Source organism: Pongo abelii, chromosome X (assembly GCF_028885655.2).
Source record: "Pongo abelii isolate AG06213 chromosome X, NHGRI_mPonAbe1-v2.0_pri, whole genome shotgun sequence".
Lineage (NCBI taxonomy): Eukaryota > Metazoa > Chordata > Mammalia > Primates > Hominidae > Pongo > Pongo abelii.
Genome location: NC_072008.2, coordinates 41,770,994 through 41,788,070, shown reverse-complemented (window position 1 = coordinate 41,788,070; position 17,077 = coordinate 41,770,994). Strand labels below are relative to the sequence as shown.

The following is a 17,077-nucleotide window of genomic DNA, read 5'->3' as shown; positions in this document are numbered from 1 at the left end:
AAACCCTATAATGACTGGCACTAGTCAGACAAGTGCTTGTTCTTTTGACAGCATTTATTAAGCACTTACGATGTGTAAGGCACTATGCCTAATGCTGGGGCACAGCAATTACAGGGCACACAAGACAAGTTTATGCCCTAGCTGGAGAGAGAGCCACTAATCGAATAAAGAGGTATTTCATTATCTCTATGTATATTTAAGACTCAGCCCAAGAGCTCACCCACCTAGTGTTTGGCAGGTAGGGGGTGGTTAATTTGACTCACAAAGTTCCCTAGTGTCAAGGTTGAACTTGCCCTTTGGGAGTTCAGCATGACAAATTTGACTTGCGAAGATATAGAGGCAGACTTCTTTCTGGTGGCTCTTAAGAGACCCCTGTCTTGAAAGAGCTGCCACTCTGTAGCGGAAGCTATACTTGCATGACAAAGCTGGGACCCTAAACTCCCTCCTCCTGTTGGATCCCTCTTGCGAGAGTTCTTAAAATGTGTGGCAAGCTGCAGCCTAGGGAACATCCTTTGTTGCAGCAAACCTCCCTAGAGTTCAGTAGCTTCTCTTCCCTTCTGTTTTTTTCATAAAAGATATGAGGACCTACGAACAGTGACATTTGTCTAGCCACTTCCAATGCAGACCAATTTGGGGGGATTCATCAGGTGCCAGGTGCTGTTTATTGGGGAAACAGCCTTATTCCAGCCATTATTTGTAACACTCAAAGAGCTTTTGCCTCTGGCATCAGCTGCTATTGAGTGAGGGCCATTATATGTAATTGAATTCCTGGAACGTGTGGCACCTTTAAGTAGAAGAGGAAAAAATACAACTTAATTTGTCATCCAAGGGCAGGGACTTGTTGGTGCAAACACAGCTGGGCCCTGAGGCCTGGCTCCAGTGAGTGTGGAGGACCAAGGGGAGGGGGACAAAGAGCTCCAGCCTTGCCACCGTAGCCCTCTCGCCAATTGGGAGAGTGGCTTGAGGCTAGGGCGGGGGGCTTCCTGCTGGCCTGTTTGGGCCACCATAGCCACTGTAACTCACACCTGGCATGGCCCTACCAAGCCTGACTCTGGGGACAGGCACAGCTAGGCCTGAGTGGGGGTGGCGTGTTTCCTGAAGAGTGTCTGTTTTCTCTGGTTCGTCTGCTTTGTCATGGACCCTCTGTTGCATGTTGAGCAATCACTGTCTCCTCTGTCATGGAGCGGACTTGGCCTCATGCTGGCATATGGCATGTCAGGGTCTGGCCTTGACTGTTTCTGACACTGGGATGAACAAAAATGTGAAAAGAGAACGAATCCAACTGATTTCTCTCTTCTGTTTGCTTTTCCCTCCTCTCATGCCCACCCCTACCTCCATCTCATCACCATTTAGGATGAATCTCTTCAGCGTCTGCAGAAGGAGTCTGACATCTTACAGAGAACATATGCACACTACTTCGATCTCACAATTATCAACAATGAAATTGATGAGACAATCAGACATCTGGAGGAAGCCGTTGAGCTCGTGTGCACAGCCCCACAGTGGGTCCCTGTCTCCTGGGTCTATTAGGCCTCTCCCCAGATATCTGAGCATAACTGGGAGCACCTCATTCGTGGAAAAGCCTCTTTGTTATCGGCCTTGTGTCAGCAGGTCATGGTCCCTAGAGACTACCTAGTTGTAGTGTGACCTACATTTATAATTATTGTCATGTCCGAATAGATAGGAGGAGAAAAACAATTACACACTAATTTAAAGAGACAGTATCTTTTTTAATCAGTTCTCCTAAACTTTAATAAAATGTATCTTTAAATATATGTATTATTCAATCCTTTGGAATGTTATATTTTTGGAAATCATAGCTTTTTATTTCCAAGGCCCCTAAAAACTGCACAAAATAGATGCTGCTTTCTATAATCTATTTTAATAATAATAAACAATGATTCTGTTACCTTGACTGGGGATGGAACACTACATTCTTTTTAGAGTCTGATTTTATGGATTGGAATATTGGAATATCTTTCTTTCCTTTATTTATTTGAAATAATTAGTGTAGTGATTACAAAACAGTCATAAATTTTTAAAGGCCTTTTTTCTCTCTTTTTTTTTTTTTTTTTTTAGAATAGTATTTTTTTTTTTAAGTCCTTTATGTAACATCCAGATAATGTGATACTGTCTCTTTGAAGCACCCTGTAAACCTTTTAGAGATTTGAAGTTGGGTCTTGACTCTTAATGCATGTGGACAGTCGCGAGCGTTTATGCTGTCGGTGTGTCTGTGTTGGACAAAACAATCTGTAATCTACAGCAAAGTACATTCTACATTCCGTTCATGGGGCACACCCAGGGGAATAAGAATAAAATGCTATTATGACTAAGTTGTAAACCTATGCACATCCCTTGCATTTTGGGCAACTTTATAAAAAAAAAGAAACTGATTTTTATTAATAATAATCATGTAGTGAAATGTGTTTGTAATTTTGTCTCAATTTAATTTGTTGTAAGGTGGGGTGGGGGGAATTGCTGGTTTCACCATTTCAGATCTGTGTTGTCTAAGAGTATTAACGTTTTAATTAAGCAAAGAAATGAGGATTTTTAATCTGTATGTAATTGTTTTAAAGCACCCATTTTAAGAGAAAATACTGTGCAATGAAGAAACCAGTTTAGGCATTTGCTATAAACTGAAATATTCCAAAAGAATCATCTATAACAGCCCTGTAAATTCCTTTAAAATGATAACTAACAGGACAGTTTGACCAATTTTTTTTAAATATATTTCCTTTTATGTGTTCAATAATTAAATGCCTTTGGGTCCTTCATTTCATTATAGATTTGTTCAGGCTTCCAAGCTGATAATCTTTACAATTGTATAATTTGTTAGATGCTCATCGAATCTTTGAAGGCCCAGGAGTGAGTATCAGTTGGCAGGGCGACAAAGTAGCCTGCCAGAGCACAGCTGGACCACGTCTGACTCGCACAGAGCCATGCGCCCAAGGGCCACGGGTGTACTGGAGGCCACCTGTGGTCTCTCCTTCCTCTTGCTGTATCCCTTGGCACAGGGGAATCATCTGTCCTTGTTGCTTTAGAGACATTAACCATCTCATAACCCTTCCATGAAGTCACATTCTTCCAATACAGGAGATTCGGGCTGGGGTTCTCAGACTCTTTGACAGAGGTCAGTAGAATGTTTTTCATTAGCGTGTGAGGGTGTGGAGTGCTTATATTAACCTGTGATCCTTGAAAACGTACCATCGTTTTTTGCTTCTTGTAGGTTAGATGGCCTTGTCACTTTGTGCCTTGGCAGGATGTGCAGGGTGTGTTCTCAGCTAAACAGCTCCTCTTAAAGGACCAAACAGAGAAGGCATTAGTATACTTCTTTTACGTTGTCAACACCCTACCCGCCTCCGCCACCCACCACCTATTATTAAATGGTGGCGATTTTTTTTTTCTGATGTTGTTCTTTGCCAGTGACCAGATAAGTCTGCAACTTACTAACAAGGTATTGAGTGAACTACTTCTGTTTGGGCCCCACAGTGGGGTGACCAAGCCACCAAACCAGAGACAAGCTCAACAGTGGTCTCACGCTAGATGGAGAGAGAAACCTTCAAAGAGTTGGGTAGGGCTGTGTTAGAACTGATTCGAATCTGATAGATGCCAAGGCCAGACAGTCATTCCTGGTATGGTACTGACCACAATTCGGGCTCTTAGTGTGAAGGTGCCAACTCTACCTCTTTTCTGGTGAAGCACAAAGACAACTACAACTAACACATGGGAAACAGAAACTTCCCTCCCTCTAGTGGAAACCCCCACGCCCCCACTTGCCCTTTGAGCCCACATCTCCAGAGATGCTGATGATGCCTGTTTTAAGCCATCAGCCATGTTTATAAAGGTGGATTAAGCAGAGGAGGAGAAAAGCAATGCCAACTTAAATGTCTGTGGCCCCAGAATTCACAGGCACTGTAGCACTCATCCTCAGTGGCTTTATACGTCCTCTGAGAAGCACACAGGCAGGCATCATTCTTGCCATCATTTCGATGGTGAAACCTCTGCATGCAGAACTCATTGACTTCTCAAAGATGTTATCTGTTCCATTCCACTAATACATGTCTTCTCTAAAGCAGTGTCTTTATGACCTAGCTGCATATACTTAAATTTCTGAAGTCAGAGTAATTTCAGTACATTGCTGCTGCTGCTGCTGCTGCTGCTACTGCTACATTACAGTTGTCCACTAAGCAATCAGAGAAAATTGCTAAAAGCTTCTTTACTGCTTCCATTCCATCAGCAGAACGTTTTTTTTTTCTTTCTTTCTTTCTTTTAAAGACCAGAACGAATGATTAGAGTACTAAATCTTATTAGTGGTCAATTGAAGTATTGCAGAGCCACATTTTGAAGGTTCTCTCCCCCACCCAACTCCATTCCCTACAGCAAGAAAGGGAGTGTTTTTATATGTTGAATTCTTTGTTAAAAAGATGAAATGTCCTGATTTTCCAATCACAAGACAGTAATTACTTTGCACATGCAGCATATCCCATTTTAATGCTAAAAAGGGAAATGTCACTCGATTTAATTCATCTGGAAGTTTCCCAGTGTCAAGATAACATTGTAGCCTTTTTAAATGCAATTAAATGTATCTTTTGTCAGGTGAGATGATTTAAAATGTTTGCTCAGAGAGGAAAAGAAATGGTTGACCTACTTCTTGCTATTTGCATTCAGAAGGCATCGTCCCAGCCCATCCTATTGGTGGCAGAATATCTAAAGATGTTGCAAAGTCCCCCACTGCAGTAGAAATGCAGGAGGTGTTCCTGTTCCCCGTCCAGTTCCTTCTTAGGCTGCTAGAGACAGCCAGTGGGCCAAGCCTTCCTCTGTGCTCCAGGCAGGCCTGGGCTGCAGCTACTGTTATCTTTTTACAGCCTTTGATCTGATCGCTGCAGAGTTCTTTTGTTTTTAAATCACTTGTATTTGTCTCTTCATTAAGGCTTCAAGTTTATTTCTTGAAAAAGTTGAGTCAATTGAACCACCCTCCAGGAAGATTCCCAGCGTGGAAACTGCCCCTGAAAAACAAGGCAGCCCAAAGCCAGCTCTCTTTTGTCCCCCACTGATGTCATGTCCTTTTTTTTTCATTTCAGGCCAGTTTCTTAACTTGGGGCAAAGAGAATGTGTTGCTAAAGCTACCAAGAAAACTGCTTGATTAACAAATTCTTAATAGAAATGCCTCCCACACTGTTTCTTTGGAAAGAGAAGGCACCTTGGAATCGGCATTCCAAAACCAAGCTCCTTGTCGTCCTCATCCCTCCTCCTTCTTGCTTCCTATTATCAAACTCGTGTGTGTTTCTTGTTTTCTCAGAACTGAACACAGCCTCCTAATTCCATCCTCTTGACTAGGGCTTACAATACTGAGAGCGATTACAGCCTGTAATAGGTTAAAGGTCCCTGAGCGTGGCTCTCTTGTTCTGCGCCTCTAATTAATTCTTCTATTAAAAGATGCTTTCCTTCTCACTGCAGCTTACAGAAAGGCTACAAGCTTTAATCACAGATCATTTCATTTGCCAGAGCCTTTCCTTTTCTAACTCCTTTAGAAATAAGATTTCCCTCTCTGTTTGGAATCTCTGGATACAGGACTCTCCTCCAAGCTCATGGCTTGATTGGCTTTGCCTGTGCACACGCACATGAGTTTGCCTTAAACTTGGAGCTATGGGGAGTCCCAGATTTTCCAGCTTAGTGGGTGAAGTTTAGCTGTCGCATACATCCAGGAAATGGGGGAAAAGGTTAAAAAAGAGGGTATTCACCACCATGTTCCCATCCGGTCTTTCCCCTGCCTTGCTTTGTGCAGCAGGTGGGCAGACAGAACCCACAGAAACAGAAGTAGAAAGAGGGCCGAACCATCTCTGGGGCCAGCACTCCCAAGTCTTAGCTCTTTGTGGGGATACAAAATCCTGAGCTCCCACCACCTCTCATCTGACCCTCCATCAACTCCCTTGAACCTGTGCAAATGGACTGAGCAAAAGAAAATGGAAAGAGATGTTTGTCACCACACAGGAGACCTCCTTTCTGGCCCCAAGCACAACTCCCATCTCTGCGTATGCTCAGAAACTCAGAATTTAGCTACTACTTATGTGTTAGCTCCATTCTCTCTGGTGTGTGACAGAGAACACGCCAGTGTTCTTACTGACAGAGGCTTAGGGGTGACCCTCTCTGGACCCAGAGGAAGTACAACCTCTGTAGCGGGAGTTGTCCTTGGGAACAGAAACAGGCATTCCTCCACAGTGAGTGGCTCCCCCTATTTTTTTTTATTTGGAAGAGACCAAGAATTGGGGGAATTGATTTCCAGTCTTAGCTGTTTCCCGGAATGTCATCTGTGCAGGCAGGTAGGCGGCTGCCGGGTGCAGCAGGCAGCGTGACTGATGTGAAGGCCGCCCAATCCTCACATGCTAAGACCCGAGTATCGTGTTTAATTGCATTGTAGGCACGTCGCCATTCAAACTCAGTTCTGGGGTGGGTTTGCATAAAGTTTTGCCAACGTGTTCTTTTTTCTGTATGTATTATTGCCTTTTTATAAAAGGTGTTGAAGTATTGTCTCAGTGATAAAAAGAGAGAGATGTTAATGGTTGTTGTATATTTCACCGTATCCAGTTGTAAGTATTTGCAGGGTACAGCAGAGCCTTAGCTTGCAAGAGCGTTTGTGCAGGAGGTGTCCCTCAACACCCAGGAGCTGAAGGGATTGGAAAGGTTTGGATTCTTTGTAAATGTCCTGCTTTTCTTTCTCTCTGTGTGTATCTATTTACATGCCTTAGCACACGCCCTCCCATCCTGATCCCTTTGCCCTGTCGCCGGAACAACCAGAATGCTGGTGCGCTGCCGGCACAGTACAAGTTGATGAAACCCTAATCAGTTATCTTGTGTGACAGGGGAAGAAGAGAAACTCCATAGTATTCCTTGTAGAATATACATACCTGTAGGATGCTGTGTAATGGGAAACCATAGAATTGGGCTTTTGTCATTTCAAAGTTGGAGAAATGTATGAATAAAATGTATAAAACATGAAAAGGCAGTTGTCTCCTCAGATTGCAGGCCAAACAGCTTGGGGACAAACAACAGAGGGTTAAAAGAAGAGGGATGGCCTGATTTCTAAAGGCGCCTGCAGAGTTCATCCACACAGTTAGTTAGGCCTCAGACACCTTCCTGCAATGGTTGGGGTGGGGTGGAGGTGTTGCAGAGGGACAGCTCCTGGCCCTGTAAAGGAGCACGACCCAGGCTCCTGGTGCCCGTCCTGCAGGTTTCAGTCTTCAGCCGTGACTGTTAACAGACGGCATCCTGCAAGCAGTTCCAGCTCAGTTGCTTGCATTTGGATGCAGGCTTAAAATAGCTTCATCTTAAAAAAAAAAAAAAAAGAAAAGAAAAGAAAAAGTCTAAGTTGTGACATCTCCTAGAAATAGAAATCTAAATTGATATAGGTGGTGTAGGTGCCACAGCATGGAAAATGTGGCCCTTGGTTGACATTTGCATCAAGAGCCGTGGGAGGACGCCTGCTCCAGGACTGCCGCTCCGCCCAGTGCCTTTGTGATTTCATGGTTTGATTTGGTCTCTGGCTGGAGTCTGGGACGTGCTTCCTGGCATGCCTCACTAACCTGGTTTACACACGATTCCTTCCCTGCCCTTGCCCTACGCTTTGCCCAAGCAAGGAACCATGGTGGCTTCAGAGACAACACTCGTATGTGTCACACACACCCCAGAAAGAGCCCAGGCCTGAATGAGCTTACCTGGCTCATTTTCAGAAGACCCATATGAAGGAAACATAAACTACCAGTGATTATTTGCTTTACTCAAATAAATATCATGCTACAAAAATTGTATAGAAGAGTTTAGGCCACATTCAGACCGAAAACTTGAGGCCCTGGCCTTTTAGTTCAGAAAATCCTGTTACCTTTGTACAGACTTCTTACCCTAGATACACAGAGGACAGAAAGCAAAATGCTACCATTAAGCTCATTTTTTGGACTTCATGGTATTTAAAACACATCCAACATGTCAATATTAAGCTGGTAGAAAAATATAAATATGTCTTTTCTGTGTTTTTGCCCAGTTTGCTATAACATGATAAACTGAAGAAATAACACTAGGGATCATTCCATGAACCGCTATGAACAGCACATCATGCAGAAAGAATGCAATGAGATTGGTGCAGGGCAATAGACAGAGTTCAAGGTCACTGAAGGTTGCAAGCCCCATGAAAGGTCAGTGTTGTAGTGCAAGTAAGCCACCCAGCCACTAAAGGAAGGGATGTTCTGGGAGAGAATGTTCCAGAAAGTGGTATGTGACTTTAACAACAAGTGAGCACACACACAAGGCATGGGGCCTGCAGATAAAATCCCATGGCTGTGGCACTGTCGGAAATACTGCACCCACCACACGTATTCCCTAGTCTCCTCACCCATCATTACCTTTCAAGCCTGGCTTGGCACTTTGGGAGGCCAAGGTGGGCAGATCACTTGAGGTCAGGAGTTCGAGACCAGCCTGGCCAACATGGTGAAACCCCGTCTCTACTAAAAATACAAACATTAGCTGGGCATAGTGGCGGGTGCCTGTAATCCCAACCACTCAGGAGGCTGAAGCAGGAGAATCCCTTGAACCTGGGAGGCAGAGGTTGCAGTGAGCCGAGATTGTGCCACTGCACTCCAGCCTGGGTGACAGAGCAAGACTCCATCTCAAAAAAAAATAAAAAAATAAACCTTTCAGGCGGTGGTGCCCAGAAATGTTTTTGCCATAGATGCGTTCTTAGGCAGGATCTCGAAAAGCTTCAATCTACTGCTGTTGCCCTCTTCGCTCCTCCAAAGGCAGCTTTATAACCCTCCCACCATGGCCACTTGCCCTGCAGAGAATCTGGCTCCCTTCTGCCACCAGAATGGTCTGATGAACAACTTAAGAGTGACAGAGGGGGCAGCCTGCTGGGACCTCAAAAGTGGCTTCAGGCCGGGCGCAGTGGCTCATGCCTGTAATCCCAGCACTTTCGGAGGCCAAGGCAGGCGGATCACCTGCAGTCAGGAGTTTGAGACCAGCCTGGCCAACATGGAGAAACCCTGTCTCTACTAAAAATGCAAAATTAGCCGGGCGTGGTGGCACATGCCTGTAATCCCAGCTACTCGGGAGGCTGAAGCAGGGGAATCGCTTGAACCCGGGAGGCGGAGGTTGCAGTGAGCGGAGATTGCGCCACTGCACTCCAGCCTGGGTGACAAGAGGGAAACTCGGTCTCAAAAAAAAAAAAAAAAAAAAAAAGGTGGCTTCAGGCTCGCAGGATGTTAAACTGAGGCCAGAGATGGGGAAATGGAGACCATGTACAAAGCAGGTGGCAGCAGCTTAGCCACACAGATCAACAGCTTACCACAGAATTTCCCTCAGAACTTTCTGGGGGTGGTGGAAATGTTCATTTCTTGTTTTCACTGGTGGTTGCATGGGTGTATACAATGGTCAAAACACATCAGACCGAACACCTAGGATCTGTGCATTTTATTTTCTGTAAAGTATGTCTCAGTTACAAAAAAGAAACAAGGAAAACCATGATCATCTTTGCAGCTGCCAAAAAAAAAAAAAAAATCACTTCACAAAATTCAACACCCAGTTCTAATTTAAAAACAAACAAAAAACCCTTAAAAATAAGGTAGGAAATATTCTTAACATATACAGAATAACTGTTTCAACCCACAGCCAACATAATCCACCTAGAAGTGACAGAACAAAAGCACTAAAATTGCCATTATTTAAAAATTAAATAACACGTGATCATCATAGAATGATTAGAAAATATGGATAAACAAACAAAAAAAAGGTAGATTCAACCACATTCTGCTATGCAGAGCCAACTGCTATAAACATATCTATGTATATCTGTCAGGCTAGCAGGCTAGTATAAATTTGTGTGTGTGTGTGTGTGTGTGTGTGTGTGTGTGTATTATATATATATATGTTTTGCTTTTTGGTTTTTTTTTTTCATTTTTGAGACAGGTTCTCACTCTGTTGCCCAGGCTGTAGTGCAGTAGCATAATCACAGCTCACTGTAGCCTCAACCTCCTGGACTCAAGTGACCCTCCCACCCCAGCCTCCCCAGTAGCTGGGACTACAGGCCTGTGCCACCACACCCAGCTAATTTTTGTATTTTTTGTAGAGATGGGGTTTCACCATGTCGCCCAGGCTGTTCTCAAACTCCTGGGCTCAAGTAGTCTTCCCATCTGGGCCCCCCAAAATGCTGGGATTACAGATGTGAGCCATACCTGGCCCTATACATATTTTTAATACAGTAAGAAAGTCATACTAAACACACCGTTCTATTACATAACATGTCTTCCTCCATCATAATTATTTACTATTGCTTTTATTTATTTATCTTTTTAGGGTCCCACTCTGTCACCCAGACTGCAGTGCAGTGGTGTGATCACAGCTCACTACAGCCTCAAACTTGGGCTCAAGGCATCCTCCCACCTCATCACCCCATGTAGCTGGGACTACAGGCACCACCATGCCCGGCTAATTTTTGTATTTTGTTATTATAGAGACGAGGTTTTGCCATGTTGCCCAGGCTGGTCTCAAACTCCTGGGCTCAAGCGATCTACCAGTCTCAGACTCCCAAAATGCTTGCTTTTAAAGCATTTCTCAACAACAGAACAGAGTATAACCATTGGAAAAGACACAAAATTGTCCATATTTGCTAATAATATCATTGTATACCTTGAAACACAAAAAAGGACAACTAGACAACAAGTAGCTGAGTTACAAAGCAGCTACTCGGGAGGCTGAGACAGAAAAATCACTTGAGCCTGGGAGGTGGAGGTTTCAGTGAGCTGAGATTGCGCCATTGCACTCCAGCCTGGGTGACAGAGCAAGACCCTGTCTCAAAAAATAAATAATAAATAAATAATAAAGAGCAGATACAAAAACACCCAGAAATCAATAGTATTCTTGTATATTCACAGTAAAGTTCAAAAATTAAATGGGGAAAGGATGCCATTCTCAACTGCAACAAGTGTTTTCAAACTAACAAATCCATGGGATCGATATGAGAAAACGGCAAAGCTGCATTGAGAATATAAAAGATGCAGATAAACAGAGAGATGATTTTGGATGAAAGAATTAAATGTTTTAATGGCATCAGTTCTTTCCAAATTAATGTAGGCTTAATATAATACCAAATCAAATGCCACACAATGATTTTTCTGGGCCTTTATAAAATGACTGTTCATTGGCCGGGTGCGGTGGCTCACACCTGTAATCCCAGCACTTTGGGAGGCCGAGGCAGGCAGATCACAAGGTCAGGAGTTCGAGACCAGCCTGGCCAACATGGTGAAACCCCGTCTCTACTAAAAAAAAATACAAAAATAAGCCGGGCATGGTGGGGAACACCTGTAATTCCAGCTGCTCAGGAAGCTGAGACAGGAGAACTGCTTGAACCCAGGTGGGGGAGGTTGCAGTTAGCCGAGATTGCACCACTGCACTCCAGCCTGGGTGACAAAGCGAGACTCGGTCTCAAAAAAAAAAAAAAAATTATATATATATATATGTACACCAAAATTAGTTTCAGCCCAATTAAAGAGTTGAATATTAAAATTAGTGCTAGAAAATGAAAACAAATAGAATGAGTAGTCAGTAAAACTCTGGAAGAGGGTAACTTTTTAAGCTTATGCAGGAGAAAAAAGTCAGAAAGCAATTGAAAGATTTGACCCCATGAAAGCATTACAGCATTTTTTTTCTTTTCTTTTTTTTTTTTTTGAGACGGAGTTTTGCTCTTGTTGCCCAGGCTGGAGTGCAGTGGCGTGATCTCGGCTCACTGCAACCTCTGCCTTCTGGTTTCATGCAATTCTCCCACCTCAGCCTCCAGAGTAGCTGGGATTACAGGTGCCCACCATCACACCCGGCTAATTTTTGTATTTTTAGTAGAGACGGGGTTTCACTATGTTGGCTAGGAGTTTGATCTCAAACTCCTGACCTGGTGATCCGCCCGCCTCGGCCTCCCAAAATGCTGGGATTACAGGCATAAGCCACCACGCCCAGCCAAAACCATTACAGCTTTGATATGAAAACTTGTAGACCACAAACAGAAAGGAAAGGCATTTTACAGCAAATATAATATACAAAGAGTTAATATATTTATTATACAATGAAGACATAAAGTGGTTAAAAATGCTAACATTCCAACAAATGAACAAAGGACATGATGAACATTGCACAGACTATACAGAGAGCTACTATTAAAAACATTGAAAAATATCTCAATGATCAAGAAAATGTAAGTGGCACAGTGGCTCGCACCTGTAAGTCTAGCACTTTGGGCAGCTGAGGCAGGTGAATTGCTTGAGCCCAGGAGTTCGAGACCAGCCTGGGCAGCATGTCAAAACCCCATCTCTACAAAAAGTACAAAAATTAGCCAGACGTGGTGGCATGCGCCTGTAGTCCCAGCTACTCAGAAGGCTGAGGCGGGAGGATCACTTGAACCCGGGAAGCGGAGGTTGCAGTGAGCTGAGATCCTGCCACTGCACTCCAGCCTGGGTGACAGAATGAGACTCCGTCTCAAAATAAATAAGTAAATAAAAAAAAAATTAAAATAATAAAGGCAAACTGGACATGGTGGCACACACCTGTGGTCCCAGCTACTCAGAAGGCTGAGGCAGGAGGATCACTTGAGCCCAGGAGGTCGAGGCTGTAGAGAGCCATGATTGCACCACTGCACTCCAGCCTGGGTGACAACAAAGCCCTGTCTCTAAATAAATAAATAAAAATAAAGGCAATCAAGCTGGGTGTGGTGGCTCACGCCTGTAATCCCAGCTAGCCAGGAGGATGGCTTGAGGCCAGGAGTTTGAGACCAGCCTGGGCAACATAGCAAAACCCTGATTAAAAAATTTTTGTAAAAAGGCAATCAGTACCATTGACTGAGCCGTCACTCTGATGTTCCGGTCACTGAGTGCTTTGCATGCCTCAGCGTACCTCCACCCTCAGTCCTCTGACCTGAGGGCTCTTAACCATAAATATTAATAAATATCCCCAAATTTAAACAGTGCTTTATGATAGGATAATCAATGAAGTGTTTCTTTATTTTACAAGTCTACTTGTAATATTTTATTTTTTATTATTTATTTATTTATTTATTTATTTTGAAACAGAGTCTGACTCTGTCACCCAGGCTGGAGTGCAGTGGTGTGATCTCAGCTCGCTGCAACCTCTGCCTCCTGGGTTCAAGTGATTCTCCTGCCTCAGCCTCCCAAGTTGCTGGGATTACAGGCGCCTGTCACCACGCCCGGCTAATTTTTGTATTTTTGGTAGAGATCGGGTTTTGCCATGTTGTCCAGGCTGGTCTTGAACTGCTGACCTCAAGTGATCTACCTGCCTTGGCCTCCCAAAATGCGGGATTACAAGTGTGAGCCACTGTGCCGGGCCTACTTGTAATATTTCACATACAAATTTTTTTTTGAGACAAGGTCTTGATTTGTTACCCACACTGGAGTGCAGTGATACAAACACAGCTCACTGCAGCCTCAATCTCCCTGCTCAAGCCATCCTCCCACCTCAGCCCCCCAAGGAGCTGGGACTACAGCCTTATTCTGTCACCCAGGGTGGAGTGCAGTGGTGCAATCATGGCTCACTGCATTCTCAACCTCCTGGGCTCAAGCAATCCTCCCATCTCAGCATCCCAAGTAGCAGCTGGGACTACAGGCGTGCACCACCACACTCACCTAAATTTTGTATTTTCTGTAGAGATGTGGTTTTGCCACATTGCCCAGGCTGGTCTCAAACTCCTGGGCTCAAGCAATCCACCTGCGTCAGCCTCCCAAAGTGCTGGGATTACAGGCTTAAGTACACATTTTTAAATGTCTTTCAAATGCATTTGCCTGTTCCCTTAGTTCAGGTGACTGTTGAAACATTACAGGGATGATATCATGGCCAAGTCCCCACATCATTTATGTGTCTGTCTGTGGCATTCTCTGCCTTCAGTGCTGGTGACATGGGGTAGGAGCAGAGAGAGGCCAGCCAGTGCACAACTGTAGTGCTGCCTTTTGCATCTGAGTATCTTGTGCAACTTGCTCAACCTCCTAAGCTCAGTTTTCCTCATAGATAAAATACAGAGAACAGCATCCATCCACTGGGCTGGTTGCAAGCATTGAGTGAGGAGAGTGTGTGACTGCTGAAGCTCACTTGGTACCCTTCCTCCTCCCTGAAATTCCCTCTTAATTCCTCTTCATCTACCCACATATGCATATACCAAAGGCACCCGCTCCTGGTGGGACTAGACCATTATAGTGGAACACAGATGACATTTTTTTCATTATGATAATAGCTGCTTAAATGCACATCTACGTGAAAATGGTGATTTTACAGCTATCATTGCTCAAGTGAAGCAAAGGTAGAGGAGCTCTATGTTTTTATTTGGATTTTCGTTTTGTGTTTTGTTTTGTTTTGTTTTGAGACAGGGTCTTACTCTGTTGCCCAGGCTGGAGTGCAGTGGCGCGATCTCGGCTCACTGCAACCTCTGCCTACCAGGCTTAAATGATCCTCTGCCTCAGCCTCCTGAGTAGCTGGGACTACAGGAGCGCACCACCACACCAGGCTAATTTTTTGTATTTTTAGTAGAGATGGGGTTCTGCGATGTTGGCCAGGCCGGTATTGAATTCCTGGACTCAGGTGATCTGCCCGCCTTGGCCTCCCAAAGGGCTGGGATTACAGGCCTGAGCCACCGTGCCCAGCCTCTGTAGAGTTTTTAAAGTGAATCAACCTGAGCACTTCTTTTATGGCTGCCTGATGGGAGCGTAGGAGAGAGCATGGCCTGGGAATGGCTGACGCCAGCCACTCTCCGGGTCCGCTTTCACCCTGTCACTACGCCTGGCTGCCACAATCAGGAGCCTGGGAACATTTCTGCTTCCCTGCGAGGACACCCTTCTCTAGCCAGCCAGACCTGAGAATTGGGGGCTCACAGAGTGGCAAAGAGGAAAAGGGACGAAGTCAAAGGACACCTCATAGCAAGACATGAAATTCAGTCCGAATAATTTATTCATCCCAATAAGTGCTTTGGATTTCTGCCTAAGAACTCAAGCTGTCAATTTTCAGCTAAGTGAGCTACACAGCTTGTTCATCTAAACAAACTGCAATGGCAAAGTTGTACTAGGCTGAAAAGCATAAACATCTTAAGGGCAGAGTTGCCCAATCAGAGAACAAAATACATTAGTGAGCTTAAGTGAAGTAGTGAACACAGTGTGCAGGGCCCTAGGAACAGAATAGAGACCCCAGAAACAGAGCCTGGGCAGATGAAAAACTGAAGATGACAAAGATGGGACTTCAGGCCGGGCACGGTGGCTCACACCTGTAATCCCAGCACTTTGAGAGGCCAAGGTGGGCAGATCACCTGAAGTCAGGAGTTTGAGACCAGCCTGGCCAACGTGGTGAAACCCCGTCTCTACTAAAAACCCACAAAATTAGCCGGGCATGGTGGTACACGCCTGTAATCCCAGCTACTCGGGAGGCTGAGACAGGAGAATTGCTTGAACCCGGGAGGCTGAGGTTGCTTTGAGCCGAGATCGCATTATTGCACTCCAGAGTGAGACTTCATCTCAAAAAAAGAAAAGAAAAAGATGGGACTTCAATGCAGTGATGAAATCATGAACTCTTCAAGAATTATTCATATGGAAAAAGTAAAATTAGATCCCTACCTCATGATACATAAAAAATAAAATTTTAGATGGCTGAAAGATCTGTGAAAATCTTAAAATATTACATACACATACACACATACACATATACACACACATATTGGGCTATATATATATAAAATATAAAATATTTTTCATGACCACAGGATAAGAAAGATTTCTTTGGGTGGTTTTTTTTTTCCTTTTTTATTTTTATTTTTTGAGACAAGGTCTCATTCTGTCTCCCAGCAGGAGCTCAGTGGCACAATCATGGCTCACTGCAGCCTCGACCTGCTAGGCTGAAGTGATTCTCCCACCAGTAGCCGGAACTACAGGAGAGCACCACCACACCTGGCAAATTTTTTAAAAGTTTTTTGTAGAGACAGGGTCTCGCTTCATCGTCCAGGCTGGTCTTGAACTCCTGGCATCAAGCAATCCTCCTACCACAGCCTCCAAAAGAGCTGGAATTACAGGTGTGAGCCACCAGGGCCTGGTAAATTTCTTAAATAAAACTCAAAATGTGCCAGGCACAATGGCTCATGCCTTTAATTCCAGCTACTTGGGAGGCTGAGGTGGGAGGACTGCTTGAGCTCAGGAGTTTGAGACCAGCCTGGCCAACATAGAGAAACACTTATCTCAATGAAAACAATTTTTAAAAACCCACAAAATGTATAAGTTATGAAAGAAAAGGATTGATAAAGTTGAATCTCTTGAAATTGAAAACTGAAAAGTTTATTTGCAAAAATCTGCATAAACAAGCTAGGTGCTCCCAGCACTTTGGGAGGCTGTGGCAGGAGAAAGGCCTGAGTGCAGGAGGCTGAGGCTGCAGTGAACTATACATTGCACCACTGCACTCCAGTCATGGCCACAGAGGGAGACCCTGTCTCTTAACAACAACAGCAACAAAAATTCTCATAAACAACCTAAAAAGATAAGCCACAGGCCTGGATGTGTCCGGAATTGGAGGGTTCTTGGTCTCACTGACTTCAAGAATGAAGCCGTGGACCCTGGCGGTGAGTGTTACAGCTCTTAAGGTGGCGCGTCTGCAGTTTGTTCCTTCTGATGTTCGGAGTTTCTTCCTTCTGGTGGGTTCGTAGTCTCGCTGGCTCGGGAGTGAAGCTGCAGACCTTCGCGGTGAGTGTTACAGCTCTTAAGGCGGCACGTCTGGAGTTGTTCGTTCCTTCTGCTGGGCTCGTGGTCTCACTGGGTTCAGGAGTGAAGCTGCAGATCTTCGCGGTGAGTGTTACAGCTCATAAAAGCAGCGTGGACCCAAAGAGTGAGCAGTAGCAAGATTTATTGCAAAGAGCGAAAGAACAAAGCTTCCACAGTGTGGAAGGGGACCGGAGCGGGTTGCCAATGCTGGCTCGGGCAGCCTGCTTTTATTCTCTTATCTGGCCCCACCCACATCCTGCTGATTGGTAGAGCTGAGTGGCCTGATTTGACAGGGTGCTGATTGGTGCGTT

General features: G+C 44.5%; 1 protein-coding gene across 11 annotated transcripts in view; it reads left to right on the top strand.

The window, feature by feature from the left end:
* CASK (calcium/calmodulin dependent serine protein kinase) overlaps positions 1-6,999 on the top strand; it is a 400,245-nt gene extending 393,246 nt beyond the window's left edge. For all 11 annotated transcript variants that reach the window (XM_009234749.4, XM_054544490.2, XM_054544486.2 and 8 more), the window contains one exon: positions 1,354-6,999. In XM_009234749.4, the coding sequence (XP_009233024.2) occupies positions 1,354-1,530 (177 nt within the window). In that variant the 3' untranslated portion in view covers positions 1,531-6,999. The remainder of the gene's footprint in view (positions 1-1,353) is intronic.
* Positions 7,000-17,077: the final 10,078 nt, after the last annotated feature.